At 34.5% G+C, this 15,224-nt stretch overlaps 1 protein-coding gene across 1 annotated transcript in view; it reads left to right on the forward strand.

Annotated features, from left to right (window-relative positions):
- Positions 1–13,282, forward strand: part of PELI1 (pellino E3 ubiquitin protein ligase 1) — a 46,464-nt gene extending 33,182 nt beyond the window's left edge. Inside the window, exons 2-7 of the mRNA XM_039886998.1 lie at positions 1,659–1,797; positions 3,330–3,459; positions 6,477–6,578; positions 9,716–9,913; positions 10,007–10,195; positions 10,751–13,282. Of these exons, the coding sequence (XP_039742932.1) occupies positions 1,727–1,797; positions 3,330–3,459; positions 6,477–6,578; positions 9,716–9,913; positions 10,007–10,195; positions 10,751–11,317 (1,257 nt within the window). The 5' untranslated portion in view covers positions 1,659–1,726 and the 3' untranslated portion in view covers positions 11,318–13,282. The remainder of the gene's footprint in view (positions 1–1,658; positions 1,798–3,329; positions 3,460–6,476; positions 6,579–9,715; positions 9,914–10,006; positions 10,196–10,750) is intronic.
- Positions 13,283–15,224: the final 1,942 nt, after the last annotated feature.

The raw sequence follows: 15,224 nt of genomic DNA on the forward strand, positions 1-15,224 counted from the left end.
TTCAACTACTAATTTGTATTTCTTTAACCCTTCACCTCATTATCCCAGCTCCCCAACCCCCCATCCCCTCTGTATGTTCCAGTGTCATTTTAATTGTTTTTCCCCCATAGGTAAGGTGTAGTTTCTCTCTGGCTGCTTTCAAGATATTTTCTTTGCTTTTGGTTTTCAGAAGTTTAATAATGATGTGTCTTGGCATGGATTTCTTTAGGTTTATCTTGTTTGGGATTTCTTCGGCTTCTTAAATCTGTGGTTTTGTTTCTCTTTACAAATTCAGTAAATTTTCAGCCATTGTTTGAGTAGTTTTTCAGCTTCACTCTCTTCTGTCTTTCTGGGTTTTCAATGATACAAATGTTAGATCTTTTGCTATGGTCCCACAGGTTGATGAGGCTCTGTTTTTGTTTTTGTTTTTTTACCCCAGTCCATTTTCTCTGTTGTTTTGGTTCTTTACTATGTCCCCTCTTATTCAGTTGTTGAGCCCATCCAGTGAGCTTTCCAAGACTTTCTGTTTTCTTTTCATTTGTCCAAATATGTTTGTAATTGCTTACTGAAGCATTTCATCGTGGTTGATTTAAAATCTTTATTAGGTAATTCTAATATCTCAGTTTTGGCGTCTTAATTATCTTTTTGCATGTTTTTAAATCTTTCCGGCTCTTGATATGATGAATGATTTTCTATTGAAACCTGGACATTTTCATATTATGTTCTGAGACTCTGGATATTATCTAAACCTTGTATTTCCACTAACTTCCTGATACTAAAAAGTAGGTGCCTTTTTACTGGCAGATGGACATAGAAGTTCAGGTTCCCTACTCGGCCTCCATTGACCCCCAAGGAAAGGAGATCCTTGTTGCCACCAGGTAGAAGTGGAAGTTCAAGCTTCCCATGTATTTTCTTCTGACACTGCTAAGGTAGATATGGGGGCATGTTACCAGCCAGCAGGGTGGAAATCCTGGCTCCCTACTTGGCCTGCCCTAACACTAACCTGGTTGGGAGGTTGGGCCTTCTCATTATGGCCTTATGAAGTGGAATTCTAGGCACCCGATTTGGCTCTTAGTTCAGTGGGTGGAGGTGGTACCACGGTGTTTTCTGTGGTGTTTGGCTACGGTAGAGTGGTTATTGTCAAAAGTTTTGTCTTCCTAAGGCTGCTCCTTTCTTGTTCCTTTGGCTAAAGAGACCAAGCTTTTGTTAGGGCACTTTTTAAATTTTTTTTAAATCTCTGCCAGTGGCATTTCCAGTTTGCTGGATTCTTTAGCTCCAAATCTGGGATATGTTAGGCAAAAAGAAAACCCAGGGAGCTCACCACTGTGTCTATTTTGGGGCCGTGAAGTCCTCAGCTGATCTGCCTTCTCTCTCTTTTTCGGAATCTTCTTATGTTTTGTATATAATTTAGTCCAGGGTTTTTAGTTGTACTTAGTGGAAATAATAAGGAAAAATATGTCTATTCCATTTTCCTGGAGTGGAAGTCCCCAAATTTACATTTTAATCTATTTAAATAATTGTAGTAAGTATACAACCATTATTCAGGAAAATGTCGCATACTTTGTATATTATGTGATAATTTATATAGTACTGTGCTTACAAGGACTGCTAGAAAATAACATTTTTATTTAAACTGTAATTCATTGTTTATATTATTAATGAAAACTTTTCTCTTCTAGGAAATAATGCAAAAGGTGTCCAAGGCTCCTGACCAGTGAACAAAAATTTGAGAAAGACAGCCAAGCTCATGTTTTCTCCTGATCAAGAAAATCATCCATCCAAAGCACCAGTAAAATATGGTGAACTCATTGTCTTAGGGTAAGGTTTCTCTAATCTGATGACACATAAAATTGAACAATGTATAATAGAATTTTAGCATATAGGTTAAAAAAATTTTTTTAAGAATTTATATCCTGCCTATTTCCAGAAAGAATTTAAAGCTACAAGGCAATATTACCAAATCAAGAAGCTCTTTTCTCATTTTATGCCATCACTTTTAAGTGCTCAAATACTGCATAAACTTTGCCTCACCCTCAGAAAGGACAGAACTTCTTAAAGATGAAATGAAAAATGTATTTGTCTAAAGTCACATAATCATTTCATTTGTCTTTCCTTTTTCTTCTTTTAGAAAAATTTGCCTTAGCTGACTTTATTTTTTTATAAATGGTCAGTATAATTTCTATATATGGCAGCCTGAGTAATCTCCCTTCTTTTCTTTGTCAGCCACTAAAATAGGCCATTTTACAATCACATTCTCCTCCAACCTCAAAATGTCCTTATTCCTTGCCTCATTCCCCCCAGATTGACCAATGATGGTGAAGGGCGGGGTACAGTAAATGAGGAGAGATTAATATTAAGCTACTGTTTGTGCCATAACAGAGAAGGAAAGAATGAAAAAAAGCACAACAAACATCTGGATCCAGATTCTCTCTTTGCCAGTGTCACATGTGTGACCTTCAGGAAATAACTTTATTCCTCCGAGTCTCTGAGGAATTTCATTTTTCTGAGGAATAACTTAATTCCTAATCTGTAAAAGTAAAGAGTGATGCCAGTCTCGCAGTGTTTTTATGAGGATGGATTAAGTGAGGTGATGTATGGGATAGAACCCAAGAGTGCCTACTACATAGTAAACACTCAAATGTTTTGTTTTGAACTTTTTTTCCTATTAGTTCAGTCCTTACTTACTTGCTTACCTTCAAGACACATATATTATCATGGAGAAATAGTCATAATATCTGAACAACAAAAGTATATTTAACTGCTACATAGCAGGCTTCTCAGTTGAACAGGTTTTGCCAATATATGTGAGTGTGTATGTACATTCAAGTAGCAGAGACTTAAGTCTAAAAATTCCTTATTTCAAAAGTTCAGCTTTTTAAAGTTGTTCGATTCACAATTAAAGGAGATTATGTTTTAAACAATTCATACTGTACTTTTAAAAGTTAGATTAGCACATGCAAACATTCACCTTTAGAAAAAAATAGAATGAGTCTTAAGGAGTTAGATATGCCAGTAATCAGCTCTTGAGTATCTTGGGTAAAAGAGAGAAGAAAAGTATAGATGACTCAAAGTAAAGAATGAAAAAAAAGTATGACAAACACCTGGATCCAAATTCTAGCTTTGTGCGTATAATCTAGAACATACTTTCTATGACTAGGAATGTGGCCAGCAAGAATCTCATTTTGTTTCATGCTCAGACTTCTGGGGATCAGCATTTGCTAAAAGGAATTTGAGATACTTAAAATGTGCTAAAAGATAATTAGGAATTGATTCTATAAAACAAAGTAAAACATTTGTTGGAATTGTGTGATTCTTAACAAGAGATGACCTAAACTTTTCTCCCCTATCAGGTATAATGGGTCTCTCCCAAACGGCGATAGAGGAAGGAGGAAAAGTAGATTTGCTTTGTTTAAAAGACCTAAGGCAAATGGGGTGAAGCCCAGCACTGTGCATATTGCTTGTACTCCTCAGGCTGCAAAGGTAAAAAAAAAAAAAACCAAAAACTGTAAATTAACTGGAGAAGTTGGACTACTTATGTTTATATGTTTATATTCTTTACCATTCCCTTCACATTCTATACCAGAAATTTCCTTTTGTTTGGATGGGAGAAGACACTTTGGAGACATGATATTTGAAGAGCTGCCATATAGAATGACATCAGGAGTTTTTTTGTTTTAGTAGTTTTTTTTTGTATAATGACAAACCGGGATGAGTGGATGGATATTAGAAGAAAATATTCTCTTTTCTTTTCTTTCTTTCTTTCTTTCTTTTCTTTTGTTGTTGTTGTTGTTTTAAGGTGGGAGTAGGGCCAGGGCTTTATCTAGCATTTAGAATTGTGCACCTGTCTCCCCAGAGTGGTAAGGAGTTCCCCACTGTTAGTAGGGGGCCTCGCCTAGGCTGAGCAGGGAATGTAGTGTATAGGAAGGCTATTTAGGTACTAGCAGCATCTTTAGATGAGGTAATTTCTTTCACTAAGGGTCTTTATCAAAGATTTTGTGGCTGATCTTGTTTTTATTTTTTCGTTTTTTGCTAGCTTTTAGGATAGTGCCTTAAAGAAAGACGTCAATAATTATTAAATTGAATCAAAGCTATGAAAGCAAATACCTAACTTTATCTATAACATAAGTTTTCAATCTCCTTGCATATTTAATGCGTTTAGCCCCTTTTTCTTTTTCCACCAAAGTCTCCAGAACCTGGACCACCATTTCAGGATACTTGGACTTTTCTTAGAGTGATAGACCATTATGGAGAGTTTCAGATCTTCACATTTCCTATGAATTCTTCTACTTCCAATTGTATAATTCAGACTGAATTTGATACTGTAATAAGTGAATAAAATTACAAAGAGTTCTTTGACTTCTGGAAATACCTATTATCTTTAGCTAAGCAGCCCCAGGATCTTTAATAATATACCACCGGAGGTGTATCTTTGTAAGTTAAATGAGAGACAGAGAAATTGACATATAATGCCTCGTTTTAGGTCATAGCTCCAGTCCCTGAAGTTAATTGGATTTTTGGCTTTGTTTTATATCCAATGTGGGTGTCTAAAACAAGAGTCCTTATGCCTTAACTAGGCCTCATTTATTACTGTTTGAGAGCCAGTGAATGTAGAAAAGGGACAGTTTCTTTTAGCTGTTCCCTTTTGCTGCTTTGCAGAGAAGGGATGTGCTAAGGTGGCAGAAGTGAACAGGTTATTGCTGCAATCTGAGGATCTTTCCAATATTTCCTCACAGGAGTGCTTGGCATTTTGGGTGTGCCTTACTTTGTGCAGGATATTTAATATTCTTGGTCCCCACCTATTAAATACTATTTAAGCCCTCAAATCGTTGTGACAGCAAAAAAATGCACCTACATATTTTTAAATGCCACTTATATAGCTAATACGACCTCAGGTTGAGAACCATTATCATTATGAAAAATATTTCTAATCCTTACCTCTATAATATCCTATTCTGTACTTTTTCCTTGCATTTTTACTGCCATGCTCTTAATGTTTTTATTGTTGCCCCCCTTTCATCTTTATTGGACAAAAAAAAAAATCTTAGGGACCAAAGAATGACTCTTTCCTCTTTCAAATTTGGAAGAATGTAGTATGAGGTCATGAAGAAAACTGTTCAGTCGCACAATCATCTGGGATAAATGGATAAGCCCTGCCTTCCAGGCCAGTGAGAATTTAACTTGATATATTCCTTATTCTCAATCTAAGTAGGTTTAATAACTAAAAAAAAAAAAAGGATTATAATCTCCAAGTATACAAAAACCTATGTTTTTAAAATTTCTTTAACCATTAAGAATTAACTTCCAAAATACTGAGCAATTATTTGATTCAGAAATCAGTTGCTTAATGCTGAGTTAAAGTACTTGTAGATTTTAAAACCTATAAAACAATTATATAATGTTTATGAATACATAAATATGTAGTAAAAAAATAACATGCATAGGAATGATCTCTGCTGCATTCTTGAGGTTGAATACCTCTATGAAGAAAGGGGAGTAGGGAGGGACATGTAAGCCTCAGTTATATCTGTAGAGTTTAATTTCTTTTAAAATATCAGAAGCAAAACTGGCATTATTAAACTTTGATTAAGCTAGGTAGTTAGTACCAGGTATTTGTTTATTCTCTTTGTATAATATATGAAAATTTCATGGTCTTATCTAATCTTAAAGCTATTGTCTTAAGGCGCTATCTATTACAGATTAGCTCCAAATTGAAACCAAATAAAATTTTATAATGTCAAAACTCTAATTAAGAAACAGTTTTTTCATTTAACCTCTCTGGGTATAATCATTCTTTTGTGTCTTCGTAGCTGTTTTCCTTTTACGCAACCTATTTCCACTTCCTTTGTTTGGGTTTTCCCCGCTCTGTAATCTTCAACTCACATACATAGAAAATGCCTGAAAACAAAACTGAAAAGTTCTCTTTAGCAATGTTTTTAGTTTGGGATAAGTCAGAAGTACAGTCGTAAGCATTACATTAATTTCCTTTGGTAACGTTTAATCATTCTATGAATTTTCTTTGTATCTAATCCAGTATACGGCAAATATCTGTCATCTATAGAGTGACAGAATGGTTAGGAAAAGCAATTAACTCTGCTTATTGGTTAACTTTGTAAAACTCTTTGGGTTACTTTAAAAGTAAGATTACTTTTGAAAGATTTTGTATTTTCTCCTTATCAGAGAAGTACTGAGTATTGTTTTCAGTTTCTACATGAGATTTGGTCTTGATTACTTTATAATTTAAAATACTTGTAAAGAAGACCTAAATTTTATGGTGTTTTTATATGGTGAAATTATGTTCTTACTCTATAACTACTTCAGAGTATTCTTCTACACTCCACTCAACCTTAGAAACTACTGTCACAGCTGAAGTTGTTAATCTCTAACATAAATTTCAGGGGGAAAATATGTCATATATGTGACAGATTACTTTTCTTTTTTAAAATTTGATTTGATTGAGCTGCCCGCTAATTTTTGCTATTAATCTTTTTTTTCCTTAGGCAATAAGCAACAAGGACCAGCATAGCATATCATATACCTTATCTCGGGCCCAGACAGTGGTGGTTGAATATACTCATGACAGCAACACTGATATGTTTCAGGTATTATAATATGTGAATTTTTTTTTTCTTAAAAACAAAAAAAGTTAAAACTTGTCAGTGACTTTTGCTATTGTCAGATTAAGGATTATCATATTTTAATGTATTTCATTAAAATAAATATTTATTTCTAAACCCCATGTATGGAAGTTAGTGTAGCACGGTTAAGAGATGATCTCTGAAATCAGAATTCTTGCTAAACATTACTTAGCCACTCTATACCTCCTGATAATGTTGCTTCTTATAATTATTGTCTCAATGACTTTTCAGTTTTTCTTCATTTTATAAGATTGAACGAATGTGAAAGGTTTGGAGATGTCTTTAATTATAACCAATAGCAAAATATTTCTTTTAAGTCATTCATTCCCCCCAACCCTTTTAGTGGAATACTGAATTTTTAGAATAGTGTCTCTGTAGTTAATATTAGAATATGGATGTTGCTTTTACCAAAAAATTAAAAATAAATAACATCCTTAATGAAGATGAAGGTTTGGATCTTAATGAGAACGTAACACAGGCTTTGAGGTGGTTTTCCACATTTTGCTGACAACCAGTTAAAACTAATGTGTTTAATTAGCTTTTTAAAAATCAAAATGTTACCTAGATATGTGATCACAGACTAGAATTTTAGTTTCAGAAAGTACTTTGTATTTATTTGTTTACCCCTTATCTTTTTGTTAATAAAGTTACTGAAACCTCATAAGTTAAAGATTACAAAGTTAGTTGGGGGCAAAATTGTGATTAAACGAGGCATCTTGAATTATAGAATAGTATCGTCACCATCTTATGAAGGTCCTTGAATAAGTTGCGGTATATTTGATTTTCGCTTTTTTACACAGAAATAGATGTTTTTTTCCCAATAATAGTAAACTGATCATACCCTTTCTACAGGCATTATACCTATGGAAAATCCAAATATTTCTACATCAAAACCTGAGATATATCAGAAACTGCCCTGCTAAATTAGCCAGTTTTTGAAGAACTGGTTTTATAAGCATTATAGGATTGCTTTCCTTCTAAACAAGAACATTTATTGTTCAAGCCATCAGATATTCAAACTCCAACTCGTAGCATTGCTTGACACTATGAGGTAAAGGAGACATTACAAGTTGATCACTCACATAGTGCTACACTGAAGTAGTCTTCTGATCGGGTTGAAGAAGGGTGAGGACAAGACTTTGTAGTAGTGACTTTTTATCTGGACCTTTTCTTTTTATCAAGTTGAGTAGGATTTTGTCAGTCCAACCAGCAGAAAGGCATTCTGACAAAAGAAAAGGCAAAGAAGTTCACAGCATGGTAGAAGACTGATGAATAAGTGGCTTGTAGCTAGAATATACTTTTTGTGTGAACAGAAATAATAGGAAATTAGGCTGGGTTGGTAGATGAGAAGCAAATTATGAAGTCGGTTTCTAATTATTACCAGAAATAAGAAACGGATAAGTTTAGATAAGTTGTAAGGAACTGTTGAGGCTTTTAATGGGGATGGGAGAGAATGAGATGGTAAGATTTGTATTTTTAAAGCTAGTAGTAACAATTAGAAAGAGGAGAAATTTAAAGTCTATCTTAACACAATTATATTTTGGCATATCATCACAATCATGCAGATTTCTTCTCTTTATAGATACTTAAGATTTCTTCCTTCTTACCAATCATTACCAAATTGCTTTGATGTGTCAGAACTTCTCCAAGGCACAGATCAAAATCAGTATTCTCTCTTCCCAAATAAATTCCGAATATTTTGACTCTGAATATCAATTCTCAATCCATTCCTTGGCCTACATCTTTTGGCTCTAAAAGAGTATTTTTATTTATGGAAATAAATTTTTAGTTTCAAAAGCCTGACACCATTTTCTTTGCATATCATTATCTTTAAAATAAGGAAAAGGGACATCCAATCTTATATTTGTCAATCAATTTCCTCTTAAAACTATCCAAACCAAATAAAGACTTTATACTTGATGATAAGACAAAAACACTAAAGAGTTTTATCCAAAAGTGTGCTGATATGAGGAATTCTTGAGGCTCAGTTATGCAGAGAATGACTTTTAAGAGTCATCATCTTGGTAGAGAATTGTTTTTTTTTTCCAGTATCCACATTCTTCAATTTTATGATATTACTTCATAATAAATACATTAATGAGCTGAACATTTTAAAATGTTTACATTAAAACCCTGTGACACATGTTGGTCTGTCATCCATTCCACTGATTTCCTTTTTTCTTTTCAACTTTCATTTTTCAAAATGAAATTATTTACTAGTTAGTACTCTGAAGACATTTTTAATTCTCTGACATTTCATGCACCAGAACTCTTATCTGGGAACCTTGTCTCTGAAATACGGCCAAGAACCAGGAAGAAAATAAAAAGGATATCTAGGCATGTAAAATTAATGCCAGATAAGTCAAGTACTGAAATTCCTTTTCTCTGCTCCCTGGAGAGTCCCTTAGGCTCTTACCAAGAACCTTTTGAAAAGATTCTTTGAAGTTTGGTTATTTGATTTCTCAATCCATAGCAGAATAAGAGTAGCTGGTTAGAGGAGGCGTAAGCTGCTAGAGACAAGTGCGCCCAACAGCAAGAGACGATAACTGACAACCTACCAGAAAAGACAAAGAAAATCTGTGAAGTATCCATAAGACCTCAAAGCAAGGCTGTGTAAGCCCTTAATATAAGGATGGGTGTTCTTGTATGCTTTTATAGCACTTGAAGACATCACTGTACTTCAGCTGAATATAAATGTTATTTATAGTCATATTCTGGAGTTATAAAAGATTTACTTGTATGTTAACTATATTCTGTTCAAGAAGGTAGAGTAACACATATTAGACATTTTCCCATCTTAAGGGGTTAAAATTAAAATCTATAGCCATCTAGAAATCTCAGCCATCCTAAACTCTATTCCCTGAGGGTTTCACATGTTCTAGGTCATAAATACCCACTTAATTCTACACTCTAAGTGATTATTATATCAGAGCAAATCTGATAGATTAGTTTTCAAGGGTATAGATGCCCCCAGAGTTAAATATAAGTTTGAGCTTTAGAAATTTCAGAGGCTTAATGATTTCACCTGATTGCTTCTTTCTTGAATGGATTTTCCACTGTGTTCCTTTGAATAGGTTTATAGATATTTCTTTTTCCCTTAGATTGGTCGGTCGACTGAAAGTCCCATTGATTTTGTAGTAACTGACACAGTTCCTGGAAGTCAAAGTAATTCTGATACACAGTCAGTGCAAAGCACTATATCAAGATTTGCCTGTAGAATCATATGTGAACGGAATCCCCCCTACACAGCACGGATTTATGCTGCAGGATTTGACTCATCAAAAAACATCTTTCTTGGGGTAAAAAGCTTTTTTTCTAACTGGTGCATTATTTCATAATCACTTCTATTTCCAAATTACAAATAAATGGAAGCTTACTCTTATTCCTACTAGGAGAAGGCTGCCAAATGGAAGACATCGGATGGGCAGATGGATGGCTTAACCACTAATGGTGTTCTTGTTATGCATCCACGTAATGGGTTCACAGAAGACTCTAAGCCTGGAATCTGGAGAGAAATATCCGTGTGTGGAAATGTATTCAGCCTGCGTGAAACCAGATCAGCCCAGCAGAGAGGAAAAATGGTAAGTGCTGAGATGTAGCTTCTTATTTAGCTACAATAAACACATAGGGCAAATTGGACTGACTGCATTACGTACATATTCCCCAAAACTCTTAAATCTCTTGCTGACACGGAGTACTAAGTCTGACTATCAAACACTGACTGCTAAATACTACACTAGAGGATAATATCTTAATGTTTCAATTAGGACACGCTAAAAATGTATTCTTTCCTATTATGTTAATATATTTTAAAACCTAAGCTTTCCTAAGTTAAACAGCACTGTGTATTTTCTACTTATATCTGTATATCTTTGACCATAATATTTATTGGAAATATTAGACTTACTGATTAGCCAGATGTTTTAATCATAAATTATCTTTGCTATAAAGTTGCTCAGTATTTTATCCTTGATTTTCAAACTTATATTTTTCACAACTGTCGTTAGTTTCTTAAATATTTATTAACAGTTACAGACGATCTTGGTTCTTGAGTAAGGATCATGTAAAACCAACACCCTTACGTAAAAATCCAAAACACAGTGGTGAATGTGTTTTTTGATTCTTGTGTCCTCTAGGTGGAAATTGAAACCAATCAATTACAAGATGGCTCGTTAATTGACCTTTGTGGTGCAACATTGCTGTGGCGTACTGCAGAAGGCCTTTCCCACACTCCTACAGTGAAGCATTTAGAAGCTTTAAGACAGGAAATCAATGCAGCACGACCTCAGTGCCCTGTAGGGTTCAACACACTGGCATTTCCTAGTATGAAGAGGAAAGATGTTGTCGATGAGAAACAACCATGGGTATATCTAAATTGTGGCCACGTGCATGGCTATCATAACTGGGGAAACAAAGAAGAACGTGATGGAAAAGATCGTGAATGTCCTATGTGTAGGTCTGTTGGTCCCTATGTCCCTCTGTGGCTTGGATGTGAAGCTGGATTTTATGTGGACGCCGGTCCTCCAACCCATGCATTTAGCCCATGTGGGCATGTGTGTTCAGAAAAGACAACTGCCTATTGGTCCCAGATCCCACTTCCTCACGGTACTCATACTTTTCATGCAGCCTGTCCCTTTTGTGCACATCAGTTGGCTGGTGAACAAGGCTACATCAGACTTATTTTCCAAGGACCTCTAGACTAACATACAGTTGTCCTCCAGGACTGCATTATAAATTTGTAAGCTAAGCGAGTTGGGTTTTTCAACCTGTTGTCTACGTCACAATTTCTCTGATCTGGTCATTTGCATTAAGATGAAGAAATTTTTTAAACATTTATAATAAATAGTAACAATTTTTGAGCAAAAATCTGGGAAACTCAAGCAAAGGAATTTCTGAAATTATCAGACTTCTGAATTGAGTTTTTAAAATCTATTTTGAAGAGAAAAAAGACAGTCTAATTTGATGCCTTCATTATAGTGTTTTTGAATCACCCATCCTCAGTGTTGAAAATTGTTTTGTATAACTGAGGGTACTGTTGGTTCATACTATGTTAGTTTACAGTTTGTTGCGAACATTGTAAAATACAGCAACATTGTATATTAACTTTTTTTTCTATTTATCTTTATTATAGAAAATATCTTAGAATGTTCTTGATAGAGTAGCATGGTAACGATGGTGTCACACTCTTGGTGTGAATGGTAGTTTAGAGTGTAGCTCAAGGATTTGCAAAGTTAGGAAGAAGGACGAGAGCCTCTCTCCCCACCCCCTTCTAAATATGGAATTCGGTAAATTAGAATACTTTGTAAAATCAAATTCATATTACCGTTGTATACAAGTTGTTTGTTTTTAACCACATTGAAGATAATCAGGAAAGCTTTTTTCCCTTAATGTTTCTGTCAAGTGTAGTACTATAACAAAAACTTAATGCTAAGAAACATTTTATATGCTCCTCTGAATATGCAATTAATCTAGATTATCTATTTTTCTCCCATGATAACTAATCTGTTTTTAGTATCAGCAACATTTGGCAAGTTTATTTTTCAGATACAAACTATGGTTCATCTGTTCGCTGTTTCTAGAAAAAAAGAATCATTCCCATGAGAAAAAGCATAAATTAACAAGAAAAGAGAGTGACTTGATTTTTTAGAAAAAGAAATGCTTGTTAAATAATTATTCTGTATTTGGCCTTATCTAGACATTAAGAAATCTAAGAGATGCAAAGCATTGAATGATGGTAGTGCCCCCTTTTTTTGACTTAGCAGACCAGCCTTAACTTTGGGTTTGAATTCTATGGAAAGCTGCCAGTGTGACTCAAATGTTCAGTTGGCAGATAAGGACCATTGACAGCAGAGTGGAGGGACATGCTTGCATGGTCTGTTTATTCTCTAGTTTCAATAAATTTTTTTGCTCTCAGGAGCAAGAAAAGGTTTCTTCTCCCACCTCTTTTTTTTTTTCTTATTGCACCACAAGGAAAGTATAGACAGTTGCACTACATCAAACACTCTGTGGCACTTGTAGAAATCAATACACTTTTAGATTAGACAGAATCAGTATTTTAATCTTTCGATTTATTTTCCTTTCGTTTGAAAAATTGTGTAATATTTAATTGACTAGCAAAATTTCGTATGGTAGCATAGCTTTAATTTATCCTATTATAACGATGTTCTGAATTTTCTTTTGGTTTAAAAAACATCTGTTATTTAGAAGCCATGAACTATTTCATTTTACTTCAACTTGTCAAAATTTCCTTGTTTTTTAAAAATCATCATTTGGGTTCACTCAGGAAATGCATGTCAGGAAACTTGTATTATAAGTTTATTAGTTGTGATGTATCAGTAACTACTGTTACCCCCTTTTCAAAGAAATATAATTAATTTTGAAGTTTTCTAGATTGTCACATGCTTTGTGACTAATGCAAGGAAATCAAATCCTGTGTTGTATTTGTTCTAGTCATTTCTATTCAATCTATATATTGTAGCTAATTTTTATTTGCAATTAATTTATTCAAACTAAGTAAATACTTTTCAAAATAGATATTTAAATTTGTCTCTGTGAGTTCGTTTTTGCATAACAGAATGAGAAAACAGAAGTGGTAACTTGTGGACCGTTCTGCCCTACACTTCAAAAATATTCACTTGAAATAAATGAGAAGTTTGCATTTAAAGGTACAATTTGGTACAATTTTCAATCTCTGGTTCTCTTAGGAAAACATCCCTTACTTATTAATAAAGGAATTTTGTTTAGTGGTTGAATAATTGAGGCCCTTTTCAGAGTTAAGTCCTGCTAGAGAGTTGGTTCCTTGCAAGTTACATACTAGACAGTTTAGATAGTGACTCAGTGACCATGTTCTTCCCAAAGTGCCCGAATTTCCTCCTACCAACTGGGAAAAATCTGGTTCATTTTCTATAAAATTCGTGTTTTGAAAACTTGTTGAATTTAAATCGATAGTCCAATATTTTTCTGTTCAAGCATTTTGAATATTTGTTCTGTCATTTTGCCAGTGCCTAACAGAACACTTTTACTTAGTTGTATTAGAGGAATGTTAGTATTCTGGCCAAGGAGAAGAAGTTGTATTTAGGTCTCCTAAATGCACTAGCAAGAAAGATGTTCTTTATGGCTTAACTTTTTTTTATCAAAGCAATCTTAATATCTAAATGTTCCTTACTTCATACAGGGAATTAAATTTCCCTTCATCTACAATGGTAGAGTCATGAAGCTAGACAGTAAATATCCAGAAGGGAAGAGTCTTTTACCAGATTGTCTTCTTGAAGCTGTAATTGCTTATTTCTATCATATAAAAATATAAAACACGTAAAACAGGATAGAAATAATAATGTAAATATATAATTACACCTAACATGAGTATTCCCACTCCATTCTTCCCTAGGGTACCTCAAGAGCCATGCATGATACATGCTGCCCTTCTGACACATATTGCGTAAGGGCACTGTGAAAATTCATTGGTTATTTATTTAAATTTATAAGATAAATATAATTCTAACACTTTGGTCCCTCATCCCAATAGATCATCTTGTGCTACCCTGCTTTAGAGACCACTGGCTAAAAGATCTGTGATCCATTCTTTTGTGTTTATGTTCTAAGCATTAACCCCTGTAGCAAATTGAATCACCAAAATACTACATAATTGAACTATATTCTATCTCCTGCTTTCTGAATTATTCTTACATAAGTATATGTTAAGGCCATGCCCTAAAATTTTATTCACACATTCTTACAACAGCTATTCGAATATCCACTATTTGTTAAGCTGTGTTCTAAACTTAGGTGATAAAGCAGGGAAAAAAATCCCCTCCCTTCACAGGGTTTGTATTCTAGTGGGAAAGATAGAAGTGAATAAGAAAAATAAAAGAGACAGCATGATAGATAGCGAACAGTTTTGAAGGGACAAATAAAGCAGGAAAGGGAGATACAAAATTGTGTGTGTGTGTAGTGTTTGCAGTATTAAATAAGAGGGCAAGAGAAAGACTCACTGGAAAGGTGATATTTGGATAAAGATCTGAAGGAGCTGAAGCAGGTGCCTACTTGGGAGAAGAATGTTTAGGCAAAAGGAACAGCGATTGTAAGGGTCCTGAAGTAGAAGTGTGTTTCTATAATATTTTCTATAATGCCAAAGAGTGCAGTGTGGCTCTGTGGTATGAAAAAGGGAAGAGTAGTAGGTAAAGCAACAGGTAAATGGGGTGTGGGGATGAAAATAGATTTTGGAGCGCTTTGATTGAGATGGAGGCCATAGGATTTTGAGCAGTGAAGTGACATGATCTGACATATTTTAAAGGGATCCAAATAGACTGAAGTGGTAGGGAGCAGGTAGACCAGTTTGGGGACCATTGCAGTAATCCTGGAGAGAAGTGACAGTGACTTGCATCAAAGTGGAGCCAGTTTGCAGAGTGACCCAAATTGATATGTTTTGAAGGCAGAACTGACAATATTTGCTGGTAGATTCGAGATGGGCATGAAGGAAAGGAGTCAAAGCTGATTCAGCTCAGCCTAAGCAACTGAAAAGACAGAATTGCCATTTATTAAAGCAGAGATTAAGAGAAGAGCAGTTTGTGGGTAGGATTTACTGATCGTGGAATCAGGAACTTAGTCTTG

This window comes from Pteropus medius, unplaced genomic scaffold, assembly GCF_902729225.1.
Source record: "Pteropus medius unplaced genomic scaffold, Ma_sr-lr_union100, whole genome shotgun sequence".
Taxonomy (NCBI): Eukaryota; Metazoa; Chordata; class Mammalia; order Chiroptera; family Pteropodidae; genus Pteropus; species Pteropus medius.